This window comes from Lepisosteus platostomus, chromosome 4 (assembly GCF_059453375.1).
Source record: "Lepisosteus platostomus isolate fLepPlt1 chromosome 4, fLepPlt1.hap1, whole genome shotgun sequence".
Classification (NCBI taxonomy): Eukaryota; Metazoa; Chordata; class Actinopteri; order Semionotiformes; family Lepisosteidae; genus Lepisosteus; species Lepisosteus platostomus.
The window spans coordinates 64,552,783-64,567,525 of record NC_142614.1 but is presented as its reverse complement, the minus strand read 5'-3'; the positions used below and the strand labels follow the sequence as shown (position 1 = coordinate 64,567,525).

Below are 14,743 nucleotides of genomic sequence, written 5' to 3'. Positions count from 1 at the left end.
TTGCAATCACAGTTAAGGCTGAACTGTATCTCAGAAGTCATATTTTATTCTGAACGAGCAGCCCAGAATATACTTACAGCAAACAGACAGTACATTGAACATGTCAAAATAAATTGAAAATTAAGGACAAAAAGTTACTTTGACAAGATGTATCAGAAGAGTAATGTCTTTCATTCCCAACTTGCTAATGGTTCATTTGTAGGCTAGTAACTCTGTAGCAATAGTTTAGACTAGTGAGCTTTTTTTTGCTTTTTTGCAAATTATGAGAATAGGAAAGCAAAATTACAAAATGTCATATTTCTAATATATATTGTTTAAAGTTTAGATACTAAAAACCAGCAGGTTTTGAAATATTGAGTAACACTAAAAAGTTTCTGTCTTTGGAACTACTAAAAATGAAACTTTTACCAGAGCATTAATCCAGAGCAGAGAATTAATATTCTGAAAACAGATGATTTGTACACAAAATAAGTACCATCACGGTACAATTGTGACAAGTTAACTTACATCATTAAAATAAAATTGCTTGTGGACATTAATTTTACCAGAACACCTCAGATAACTTTAGATGGATGTTTATTTCTTTCCAGAAAGAATGATGCATGTTTTCCATAATTTCAGATTTGTGAGTTTATATTGAACTGTATGCACAAAAGTTTGTGACACCACATGATGCAATCTATGATGTAATTTTTTTGAAAACATTATACATAAAGGTACATTACCTTGCAAAGTATTCAGTCTGATTTTGTTGAATTGCAAATGATGGGTACATTTTTTAAGTGAAAAGCTGCAGGCCCTTGATTACATCTGTTAAACGTTTGCACATCAGCATGGAGGAAATTTCACCCTTTCTTTGCAAACCTGTTCTGTCAGGTTAGTTGGGAATAGGTGATGGAGAGCAACTTTCACTTACCACAGATTTTGTATTGGATTCAAGACAAGCCACTTAATGATTCACTTTTTTTCTAGTTGAACCACTCTAGTGTAACTTTGGGCTTGTACTTTGTGTCCTTGTCCCACTGATAGGTGAATTGTCATTTGAGTTTTAGGCTTTTGGCAGACTGAAGCAATTTGCTTTGCTCTATCCATTTTCACTTCATCCATGGTAAGTTTCTCAGTCCATGATGATGAAAAGTTTTTTCGTCTGTTCTACTGTGCTTTTCTACATATTTGTCCCTTAAGATTCGAAAACTTTTTAGTCTTCATGGTTCAGTCTTTTCTTGAAATGTATTACCTGCCTGAGGGACCTTCACAGATATTACTGTATTCCAAAATCACATGTGCAACTATTATTGCACATAGATAGATGGCATTCAACTGATGTGTGACTTGTCAAAGGGGTTCTATTTCAAATTAACTCATTTAGGATTGACATAGCAAAGAGGATGGATACGTAAGTAATCATGATTATAGGTTTTGATATTTCTTTGCAGTTTTGTCAGGCATTAAACTTCTTTCACCTATAAAAGCATTCAGTTTGAGTGCTCAGGTTTAAACTTTTCCAATAAAAATGTGTCACATCATTTGTAATTCAACAAAATGGTACATAATGGTGATATCTTTCACTTTGCCTTTTTGGAAGCTCTATTTTAAGAGGAAATCCTTCTGGGAGCAGCTGGTGTAGTTATAAATATTTTCTCAATATTGCATTTCCTGTGTTTTGAGTACTTGAAAGAAAGAATTCTTACTGACATCTAGTGTGCCAGTTTATGTTTTCTTTCTATGTTTTGCATAACAAAAATAGTAATGATAGACATTTAAGCAAAAAGTTCAGTTTAAAGGGAGGAGGTATCATCTGTAGTGCATGTTCTCTCTGGGTGCTCAAATTTACTCCCACCTCCCAAAAACATGGTTGCTAGGTCATATTGTGTCTCTGCTTTGCCTCTGTGTGTTGGTCTGCTCTACAATGGACTAGAGTCCAGTCTAATGTATGGTCTTTCTTTACGTCTGTGCTTTAGGATACACTCCAGGTTGCTTCAGCAAATACTTGCATGGAAAACGTCTACTACATTTTATGCATTTTGACAGCCTTCTATGAAATCTAATAATCCTTAGTAATAAGACTTTAGAGAGTTTACCTATATCACAATCCAGTAAGGTCTCAACGTTTGCGAATGTTTGGTGCAAAAAACCAAATAGCCAAATTTGCATATAACCACGTGTACTCCTATACCATCACATAATGTACTACTATAATGACCCAGCCAGTTGCTATGCACTGCCGCGGTTGGACTGACAGGCTGAGATCTAACTGCAGGACTTAGGGTTTCTCGCTGATGTTTCGGAAGAGCAGAGGGAGACAGGAGCAAAGCCAGCAGGTAAAGGTAGACTGACAGGGAAAGCAGGCTGAGATGTTCGAGGTTGACAAGAAGAGCCTGGCGAGTTGAGGCTGACTGGGAAGCTTGGAGAATTAAGGCTGTCAGGGGAGCCTGACGTAGTGAGACCGACAGGAAAGCCTGTATTCCTTAGACTGACTGGAAAGCTGGGCACGCAACTGGAATCAGTGCTGGCTGCGGAAAAAGATCAGGAAGCTGAAGGAAAGCAGCGTTTCTGGGATTCGGAATCTTCGCAGTGGCTGGTTTCTAGAGGAGGCGAGGAACTGCACTACTTAAGGTAGCTCAATATCAGAACACTGATTAAGTAGGGCTTTGGGACTTAAATGCAGTGCCTAATTGGAGGCTTGTTTGGAAGATTGGTTCCCTGACTGAAAGGGAGGCGGATGCACAGAAAGGCAGCCCGACCTGGTACTATGGGCTTGGGTGGAATGCCAGCTCTTGTGGAAATGCTGCTATTACCCATGGCAACTGCAGGCTGCGAGCTGCTCCTAGCCCAGGTATGACAACTACAGTATATACTACAGTATGTATAGTTAAAAGACAAAAGTAACTCTCCCTTACATGATAATAAAAGTATTGATGCATTGGCTCTAACTTAAATAAAATAACAATGATCAAATAAAACAAAGTTTTCACAGACTTACAGTATAGTAATCAGCTAAAATGAACACCATGAATCTCTCCTCTGCAACCAGCGGATGCCTGCACTTTCTCTGCCTCCATGATTAGTGTGCCCATGTGTAATGAAAAAGGAAGTTAAACTGTAAGTGAAGTGTAAAGTTGTCTCCAGCCTGTCATTACCCATGTCTCTGACACAGAACCAGGAGTGTTCATTAGAATACAAAAGTGGGTCATGGGTATTTGGGCAGGGGGCAGGGAGAGGCTCACATAGTAACTAGATTTGTTTCACATCCTAGTCTATGGCAGTGTTAATTTGAAAGCACTTCTGGTTAGTATCATCCTGCTCTGCTGTTCTTCCATCCAAGAACCTGTCGGTCACACAGTTTATAAATAATCTATCATTTATAAACTGTCATTTATATTGCAAATTTCAGCTCAGCAGCTCTCAGCACATTTAAGTATAAGGTAATTAATTAAAAATAAGGTAAAAAAACACATTATTAAACTAGCACATGAAGATGGGAGAGGCTGTTTGAAAGTATGTCATAAGAACTGCAAATTATTATATTATTATATTATGACATATTCTAAACACATTTGCCTCTAATACCTACATTACCTACCTACTGTACCTATATTCAGAGTCTATAAAAAATATAATTTTGTGAGTGAAATAATTTTATGTCTCCATGAAGTTTGATGTGGATGATTAATTTCTTGGTACAGTTTATCAATACAGTTAGCAGAGGAAGCAAGTGCACTCCACATGTGATGTTATAGAAATACTGTAGGGTCATAATAAGATCTACATGTCTTTTCAAAGTCTTAAGATTGTTCTGTCAGTACTTGGCCTTTTTCAAATCCAACTGACAACATTTGCTATAGCTCAGCCTGGTTGAGACTGGTCATGAAGGTGTTGAAGATGAAACCTCTTATCCTCTCTAACTGTAGTGACATAGGGTACCAGTATTAAAATGATTACTAATGTTAAGATTGGTCCTTAAATGGCCTACCAGATGAGAAGTGGTTATAGCTTTAACACTCCAGCATTCTCTGTCCCAAGTGCCTGGTTGCTCTCTCTGGCTCATCATTCACAGGACCCTGAAGATTAATGGTATAATGCAACAATATATTGTTTTATAGTAGTGTGATACAGACCATGCATCATGATGTCCTTGCATCGAGGACACATAACATTAAATTCATGCACTGTTATGTTTCTTGCACACTTGTCACCAATTTAGAAACACAGTTGCTGAGATATGTTTATTTAATGGAAAAAAAAACTTCTTAATTCATATTATCAACAAAAATGGCCTTTAGGATTTATTGCATTATTTTCCATAAGAGGAAATCATTGCTTTGGTTTTGTTTATCAACATATTATTCACACCAAACATATTCACAATTACACCCAATTAACATACAGTACTTAGAGAATCGTATAATTTTATAAGTAAAAGTGTATTTTTAGGTGAATAGAACAAGTTAGAAGAATTAATAGGTTTTCGCTTCTCAAAAAATTGCTTGGTCTTAGAAATAAGAAATCTCTCATTTCTAGTGCAATTCCAAATATCAGATACAAACATTCCACTACAAAAGGCTGTAAGCATGCATTTTGACAAACACTCAGGTTAAATAAATAAGCAGAAATACACCAAAGCATTTACCTACCAATAAGAATAAGAGATTTTTTTCTCTCTCTGACATGTGATTTCCTTTAACCCTCTTTATCATTAAGGCATGTCCACTACTACATTACTATTTGTCTAACACACAGTCACAAATCAGAAAGAGAGTGACCATACATTAACGTTTGGGTAATGTTTGATATCATAGAAGACTTTAAAATGTGATTTTCCATTTTGACTTTGTCTAATGCTGTAATTTTTAAATAACTGTTAACAATGTAAAAAATAGTAGAATAGTAGTGTAGTAGTTTATTGTAAGACTGAGGTAAGCATCTGTAATATAATATGGATGGATAATCAGGCATATCCATTAACCTTAGTCATTATTAAATAAAAGCTGCATAAAACAAAGACCACCTCCAAATGTAAAATGTAAAATTTACATTAAAACATTAAATCAGAAATCTAAGAAACTTGGGCTATAAGAGAAGAAAATATAAGTGGTTTATTCAGTCATGTGTATGTGACCTAGAATAGTTTCTTTACAAGACCCAATGTGTAACAACACATATTTTTCACTTTCTTTGACCTGAATAATAAATAGGTTAAGACCACAAATAAAACATACAGTACTTGATGAAATGGACCTCAGGCTGAAAAAGCACTTACATTGTGTCCTACAAACCTCCCACACATCAGACATGGCTTCTAGAGGCTGACATAATGGATTGTGCAGCTCTGATGGCTATCAGAGCAAAGCATGCCAGATCCAAAACTTTCTTTTTCTTCATCTTCAAAGCTGATACAGCAACAAAATTAGTTGTTTAAAGCTTTTTTCAAGACAAAGAATAGTTAACAACAGTATACATTCTTCAGTTTTAAGTCGTTGTTACAAAAGTAGTTATCGGTAATTTAAAACTGAACATTTTAATTTGCGTACAGCTTTATTGTAGTAAAATATACAGTATTTACGACTGCCCTTTAAAAATAACTTTGCTTACACATTTCTAGATGTGGGACATGAGAGAGGTTACAAATCTAACAAATAAGGCCATTCTGCGAGCCTAGCTTGTTTGGTAGCTTGTAGTTAAGTGATCCAAGGATGTCATCTGCCTGTTTCCTGAACGATGCCAAGGTATTGGCTTCAACAGCATGGCTTGGGTAGCTTATTCCAGACTCCCACAGTGGACAGAGAAATAGAACCATATTTTACAGAAATACAGAGTAGTTAAAAACAAGGCAAAAATACCATGAAGGGTAAAAAAGAAATCTGTTTCTTTCAGAATAAAAAGCCAAAAGCCAGCCTATACTGTGAAATTTTTTAATAATGTACATATTTATATAATACAGTATATAGGGAGAGTAAATACATACAGTACAGTAGTTTTCATTTTTTCAATTTTCATTGACTGCTGTGTTGAGTAGTGGGTGTGTGGAACAGGCTTTCCAGCTAGATGGTTGTGGCTGTGCAAAAGTTCCAATGCACTACTAAAATACACAGATGGGCTTAAAGCCTGTTTTTTATTTGTCAGCTTCTTAAATTCTTATTCAGGAAATCTTCTTTAGCCCTTTTTTTCTTAACAGTGTGAAAAGTGTACTAGCTTTCATTTGTATTCAGTGACATTCAGTTTGTAGAATCAGGAAAGGGTTTGACAACAATAATAGATTAACCATTGATTCTCATTTTCTCTTCACAGATTTTTACTGGAGAGATTTCAATGTACTTCATAAAATCTACAAGGGACACACTTATTGCCCAAGAGAAGACAATTGTGACTGGCGAGTGCTGTTACTTGAATCCTCTTATTCGTAGAATCATAAGATTCATAGGTGAGTGATGTTTTATAACCTGATACTGCAAAAGCACATGGGTGGAAAACAGTGTCTTTTGGTAACTTTTCAAATTCTATTGTTCATGGCTTTATGCGTTTAGGGTATTCATACATGAAAGAATATTCTTCAAACCCTTTGGCTTCTGTTCCATAAATATGAAGGAATGTTCCTAAATTCTCCCTCTGAAGTGCCAGAACCTCATAGTACTTGATAGGAGGTGTTTAGTTAGTGTCATCCCTGCCAGTTATCCAGTTTGAAAATCTTTCTGTAATGTGATGTTATTCATATTTCATCATGTGTTTGAATACATTTAGAAGGTACTCTATCTATGCATCATTTCACGTGTTCTGAATTGATTCAGAGGATTGCTGTAGGTGGGTTAATACAGCTTGGGAGATGCTAGAATCCCATTGTAATATTTTAGTTTTACAAAAGCCGAGAACACATTTTACAGATTGAAAAGAAATAGAGACAAAAAACCCTAAATTCTTGTTTATTTATGCTCATACAGATGCAGCCATTCAAAATGGGTGAGGTATTTCGCGGCATACCGCGACACGCCCACCGGGGTATCACGCGGTATCACGTGTGTCACGTGACTAACTATCCGGCGTCGCCTTGTAAAACTGCCAGGGGGAGCTTAACCTCTCATGTACAGCATTCGAGCCTTTAATTTTGAACTGTGTATTACAGCATGTTTCAGTCATTCAAATGTTGGTATATTTTATGAAAGCAAGATTGCTCAGTTGGACAAAAGTACACAACCTACCTTTATCAGAAATATTTATGCATCAAAGCCTTTACTGAAGATATTACTAATAGTATTAATAATGGATGACTTTGGACAAGCTGTATACTCAAAGTATTATTTCTTTAGCACATTTGTACAAGCACTTGGAATCTGTCCAAGCCATACTTTGTCAGGCATTTTGTTTTACTTCAACGGGCATAAAAACTTCCTTGCTTTTAACAGGGCGTTTCATAATTTCTAACTACGAAAATGATTTAAAATGCGACACCTATCATGAAAAGAAAAAAATACACACCAGTATTCCATTTCTCCCTAAACATTGTAAGCTTCGAAGTCTTTAACTAACGTGATACCGGAGTCAACAAGCATACTTTTAGAATTTGATTAAAAGGGAAAATAATATGGAATCGCGTATCTCAAGAATTTAATAACAGTATGATTATATCCGTGTACTGCGGCAGGGCTGTGTAGGGCTGTTTCGCCTGCCTGCTTATGCGAGCTGTCTTGTAGCCTACTGGTCTAGGTGCGTGACTACCAACTGGCAGGTTGTGTGTTTGAATCCAGCTGGTGCTGGACCTTTCAGTTTTATTTATTTATTTTTTAATCGCGTAACATAAACATATTACCGTATGCAAACTGTACTGTATACAATATGTATATGTATATTTAATGTCTTAACTGTGCCCGTTTAAGTATTGAATATTCATATCTAATTTTACCACTGAAGGGAAATCTTAACATAAACATACAGTATATGGCTGGTCTCGGTACTTTAAAGAAAAAATACACACCAGTATTCCATTTCTCCCTAAACATTGTAAGCTTCGAATGAAACCACTAAATAAAGACATAAATATAGAAATCTTAAGATTTGTTTTATTTAATGTTGGTAGCAGGATGAACTGTCAGAGTGTATATTTTGTCGCAAAGTTGTTAACAGTGAAAAAGGTATTTAGAAATGAGTTATTTCAAGATGAAAAAGAAAACATACACGAAACATGGTTTCATTACGACCAGAATCGGTCTTGAGATATTTTTAACTTGATTTACAGTATTTGAGAGGTATGTCTTAACACCGATACTACAGTGCTTAAGTACTGCTCACGTATATGTTTCTAGGTTTATATTATGCATTTCATACGGTCAAATTACTTTTGAGCAACTAATAAGAAGCGCGAAACGGTATGCGTTTTAGTTTCGTTTTGTGCTGGAACCCGTGGATTGATTAGAGATATCAAGTACATACAAGTCATTTTTTAAATGTTGTAGTTCGTCTTGAAAAAATGTTACGAGTACATCATCTATCAACAATTACACAGGTTCTGTTTCCATATTGCGGATTTTGGTTAGGTACAGTATTATCAAATCCAGTGGCGCTGTGTGTTACTTTACTGAGTCCCAATCTGTGATTGAAACCTGTAAAACCGGTTTAATTCGTCACAGCCAGCACTCTTCAGGTGTGAGGGTCTTCTGCTCAGAATGAAACGCTAAAATGTTTGTGTATATTCTAATGGTAGTGGGGGCAGGGTGTGTGGGAACAGGTTTGTTCTTCACACCTGAAACATTTTCTCTGAAAGGATTTTCTTCGCAGTTTAACCGATCTTGTTACAGCATGTTACAGTTTACTATTATTAACCATATTAATTTTAAGTGCTTAATGTAAAATCTTGTAAAAATATATTTTCATTGTTCAAATATACATTAATATACATTAAGTCTGACTATCATATAATAAGTTAAATACAAAACTAAAGAAAAAATAGGGTTAAATATAATTCAAAATATTTTGCTAACAATGTTAACTGTTTATGAATAATAAAATGTATTAACTAAGGAGTAGGATGGCACAATTGTTAGTATGTTTTTTGTTTTGTTTCTTTTTCATAAATACAACAGTAGTACCTGATGTCTCAGTGGCTTTCAAAATTAAATTATGCATGCAAACCTGTGGACTAGAAAGATAACTAAGATTTTAATACTAATTAAATGACCGCGGGCACTTTCCACCCCCTCTACATTCTCAGAGTAGAACAGACTAACCTTCTAACGAAAGACGGTCCACCCCCCACGGACAGGAAAAGTGCCCACAGGCACTTAAACTTAATATGGTCAGTAACAGTAAACAGTAACATGGTAAGAAGGAGCACGTACAAACGTTTTCGAAATAACCACATGTAAGACTCTGATGCTTAAAATGTTTAGGGAGAAAGTGGAATACTGGTGGGTATTTTTTCTATAAACTACCAATACCAGCCATATACAGTCTGTAACGTAGGGATTTCTATATGTCTTTATTTAGTGTTTACATTAGTGACAAAGGCTAAACTTTTAGCTTCAGTAACGTGTACATATCTCCCCTTTTTATAAAACGACTTGGTTGAAAACTGTTCCAGAGCCACTGTTGTTTCATCAGTGAAAAGTACATCATGAAATGCCTCTCCCTGTTCAATCCACTGGAAAAAAGAAAAGGAGCATAAAGCTTCTGATGGTCATAAACGATATTCATTTAGGAGCAGCATCAGAGGTATGTTTTTAACTGCACTGCATTGGAGAGAATACCATAGTGTGTTTTTTTTTTTACTCCCTGGCGGAAACTGGCTTCCAGAAGAATCAGTATGGCTCAGAGATTAAATAAAACTTCACAGACATTAACGAAGAGCATAACCCGTGTACTGTATACACTGCAAGTACAACCCAACTCTCTGCAGGAGTGCTGGCTGTGATGAATTGAACCGGTTTCACGGGTATTTTCAAAGTAGGAGGCGAGATTTCCAGCGAAAGACACCCCCCCCCCCTCAAAAACCCAGTAAATACAGTACTTACTAGTTAAAGGCTAGGCTCCCGACTACGGCGAAAGGAACCCTTCTTTCATTAGAAGACAATGAACATATTTTAGCCCTGAATGAATTAATAGCAAACATGGTTTACATAAAAGACATTTTTCCAAGAAAGTTTAGCCTTTGTCACTAATGAAACCACTAAATAAAGACATAAATATAAAAATCTTAAGATTTTTTAAATACATGACTTTGCTAAAATTTATTTGAAAATAAAAACAATTACAACCGCCAGGGGAGAGAGAGAACAGGGGAGGGATGTTGGTTTTGCATAAGGGGCAGGGCTATGGAAATTAGGTATGTTTGGGAATGTGTAGTTACATGTTCTGGCTGTTTGTGAATTATCGTTATTGAGTATGGAGTGTTGAGGTATTGATTTTGTGTAATGCTTTATGTTCAAAATTGAGGTGGATTTTGTTTATGATAAACAGGATAAACTGGGATGGGAGGAAGGTTTGGTTTTGCATAAGGGGCGGGATTATGATAATTGGAGGACTTTGCGAGTGTAAAATGGTTTGATTATTTGATTTTGTATTGTGGTTGTTATCTATGTTTTTGGTTGGTATTATGTTTATATGGTTGTTTTTGTTGGTTGGTTGTTATTATGGTTATTAATAATATGATCTATAGTTGAAATCTGAGCCTAAATAAAAAGAAAAAGCAAGTGATTAGGTTTATGAGCAATCTAATTACTTATTCGTTTAAAAAGCTATATAAAATAAAGTTTATTATGAATTTGCTGGACAGAGCGGTGAACATTATTATGCATAAGACAAAGATAATGATCCTGATCAGTTTAGAAATCTGTGTACGCTGTAAGGTTTTTACTTCTTAAACTTTTAAAATACACGTTTTGAATAGAAAGAAATCCTCTTCCTGGTATAGCAAACCAGCACGTCTTTTTTCTCCAATCAGAGGGGTGTCAGATGGTGTCAGCCAATCACCATTCTGCGTTGGGTAGCAACGGGTGACTGTTCTCAGGCGGAAGATGTAAACAGCTTAATGTTCGTGTTAAATAATTTTTTAAAATTAAAATTCATTCTATACAGCAATCGCATATTTGGGTACCGTTTCATAAAACTTTCATGCTTAAAATGTTTAGGGAGAAATGGAAGACTGGTGTGTATTTTTTCTTTAAACTACCAAGACCAGCCATACACAGTACAGTTTACATACATACAGTAATGTTTATGTTCCTAAATTAATATCGTTTATGACCTTCAGATGCGTTATGCTCCTCTTCTTTTTATGCTCAGCTATTAAAATTTCCCTTTAGTGGTAAAATCCATATAAATATTCAAAACTAAGCGGATTAAAATGTGCACAGTAAAGACATTAAATGATTAAATCTTTGCACTACCAACCAATGCACCACGAGTGCCCCTGTCGGTCATTTTGGCCAGCCAATCACTTGCCCTGCGGTACCCTCCGGTGCCCCGCGGTGGCTTGTGGGTAGGTTACCGTACCGCGGGTTTTTACCGCGCATTTTGAATGGCTGCATCTGTAGCTTAGAGGGATTATTGTTTTGTTAAGAGTAGCTGTGATTTCATGTCGGAGAGAGAAAAAAAGGTAGTTTGCCATGCAGATCTTCATTACTGCTACACTAACTCTATAACCTTTCCTAACCATGTCTTAATATTCTTGTAGTACTTGCAAAACAAAAAAAAAAGAAGCAGGATTCACAAAGTAAACTACAATTCTTCAGAAAATGCTTATAAACACTTAATAAATGGTTAAATATTACTTCCAAATGTAGTTTGGGAAGACTATCAAATGATTAAAATCCAGTTCAAAACAGCTTATTTAGAGTACTTTGCAAAATTATTGAGACGTACAAGGGTTTTGCATTTCATTGCTTGAAAATTTGCAGTCATGGCACATTTAAGCATCAATTAATATCACTGGTATTCACATCTTACTCTGCAAATTAAATAATTAATATGGAAGAGAAATGGAAAAGTCATAATTTAAGTATTCAAAACCATTGCTGTGGCAAGCCTTAATTTAGATGCACAAAATTACCTTAATGTGCCACACAGTTAGTTAAATGGTCTCTGTGTACATTAAAAACAGTTAAGATGATTTCACTATAAATCTACCTATCTCTGTAATTTATCTCAATCAGGTAGTAAATTTCAAACAAGAAGTCAACAACCTGAAAAATTTGATTTTAACTTCTTTTTTCCACCTTTGAAGTATTGCCTGCATTAGGCAGTATCTATCAATGTCCTATGCTGTGTGCTTGATTTATAACATCAAGGTCTCATTTCTGTAACTCCTTACTCGATGTTCTCCATGAACACTCTTCTCAGCGAGTTCCAATACAGATGCAGCCATTCAGAATGTGCATCACAACTCTAGTCTACAGCAGACTGGTTGCACTGTTCCGTGATTGATTCAGCTTGTTGAATTTAGCTTTTCAATGGTTAACGAAGATTAATAGGTGGCACTTATGCTTTGTTACAGGTTAGTGAAATATTAGCTTAATTTTAATTTGTTGTACTACATCTTCAAATCCACTTAATATGGAATATATGGAATTATGTAAGGAAAGGGAAATTTAGGTAGCAGAAATTAAAAATAGCTGAAGTGTTATATTGTTTTTGAACGTCATTAACATTGTTATTTTATTTTTTAATATAAATATAATATATTTGAATAGCGCGTAGTGGTAGTTGGCTGACAAAAGTATTCCATCTTCTTCATAAACATTTTCTCATTTAATTCTTTAATTCAGTCACTTGCTGTACTTATTTTGGAAAAGTTTTGAAATGTTCGTTGTAGCTCTATAACCTGTACTGTATATGCTTTATAAAAAATATAAGGTTTTTTACTTTTTCCATGAACACCTCTATTATTAATTTTGTAATGGAAAGTGAAACACTTGTAACGTTATTGAAACTCTTGTAGAAAATGGAAAAAGCAATGCTTATAATTTTTAATTTAGTCATCCCAGTAGAGTGACATTTTGGTGGTTCAGAGGTGGAATTCCTGCCTGGCATGTAGAGGGTCTGGGTTCTATTCCTGACTAATGCATTAGATGTAATTTTAACAAATAACTTTTTCTGTGATAAAGAATAATAAATAATAAAATATAATTAATAATATGTATGCTACACTGAGATTTTTACTATTTTATGTACAAAAGTATGTTAAATATTAAAATAATAATAAATGTATAACATAATGTAATGGTAGCAAAGGTGTGAATCCTGTCAATAAGGGGTGTTAAAACTAGTTCTACTGGTCAAACTAACAATCTCCTGGATGCTTGGAGAGCAAGGGAATTTAAACACACCCTTACAGAAATTACAATTGAGGTTTTACATGCATATTTGCTTTTAAATTCTAATCACTGAAGCCAATATGTATGATATATTTTTATAATTATAATCTAAAGTAATGTAAACTATGGAGGTTTGTCCTAGGCCAAAGTTTGCGATCTCTACTTTTCACTGTAGCAATTGTTGCAATGTAAACATGCTTTAAACATATCAAGACTGTTAGCTCTGTATAACAGCATTCTGGTGCCCTGATGAAAAAAACAGCAAAAAAACTTACCTGCAGTAGATTGAGTTTCACCTACATAGGACATTTAATATTTAACATACTAAATATTTAATATTTACTACATTTAACATTTAATGTGTTTACAGCAGGACAATTTGCCCATCCTAGTAAGTAGCAGAAACCATTGGTGTTGTGATGAGACGTCCAAATATTTTACATACAAATATATTTGCTACTGTTCCTAACAATTGTAATATCGATATTTTCAATTTAAAAATGTAATGCACGCGGCTTAGCATAGTGTACCTATAAATGCATTTTATCATGTTAGTTATCTCAAAACCAAAAGAAGGTGGTGTATCTCTGAGAAATGTGTTTGCTGTATTTAGTTGGTTACCCTCATTTTCAACAGTGAAACATTTTGTGACCACTGAAAGGTGTACAGTACTGTATGTGTCGATATACGATATGCCAAAGCCTTTCACTGAATTTTTTTTTGGACCTGTAACAACCCTGGGATTGCTGTTTTATACTTTTGTCCCTGCCACCCCATATATTAAATCCCAGTTACACGACTGCTGACAGCTTCGTCAATGCTGGCCAATGGGACATTAGAATAAGCGGTCTGAAGTTTCCATCTAACTGAGTAATCCTGCTGTGTAACGCCTCTTGGGACTCATAATTATTTATTTTATGCATTATTTTAAATAATTCACATTCATTTAAACACATTTTTTTATTTATTCATGGCATAAATTGTCTTACATATTTTAAGTTACTTATTAAGACTATATGCTATCTAACCAAACATTTTTAAAGTAAAAAATAGAGCAAAAAAGACTTAGTTAAGACTTATCTTAGGCTGTCCAACTCACAGAAGAATGTCACACTGCTGTGTGAAACGATTGTGTATCACCATTTGTATTGAGAAGGTACTGAATCAAATATTAAACTGAAAATAATATGCTTTTTTATTTAAATTAATCAGATATCTACAATGTATTGTGTGGAATGAACTGGGTTTAAAAAGCCATCAGAATGTCCTGATTTGAGGGACAGCACACATGCACTCAGCAAGTAGGTGGTAGGGAGAACAAGTGCAACAAAATATTTAAACTTCTAAAGTGTTTCAAATTGAAGCACTATGGATGAAAATCTCTGAAAGAAAAGATGCATGAAATTTCTGAGAAATGCCTTGATTATAAATAAAAAATATTTTGT

The 14,743-nt window shown here is 34.9% G+C and overlaps 1 protein-coding gene across 1 annotated transcript in view; it reads left to right on the top strand.

Annotated features, from left to right (window-relative positions):
• The window catches only part of plppr1 (phospholipid phosphatase related 1), an 82,173-nt gene that overhangs the window by 56,317 nt on the left and 11,113 nt on the right, over positions 1-14,743 (top strand). Inside the window, exon 4 of the mRNA XM_088630242.1 lies at positions 6,289-6,421. Coding sequence (XP_088486368.1) covers positions 6,289-6,421 — 133 coding nt within the window. The remainder of the gene's footprint in view (positions 1-6,288; positions 6,422-14,743) is intronic.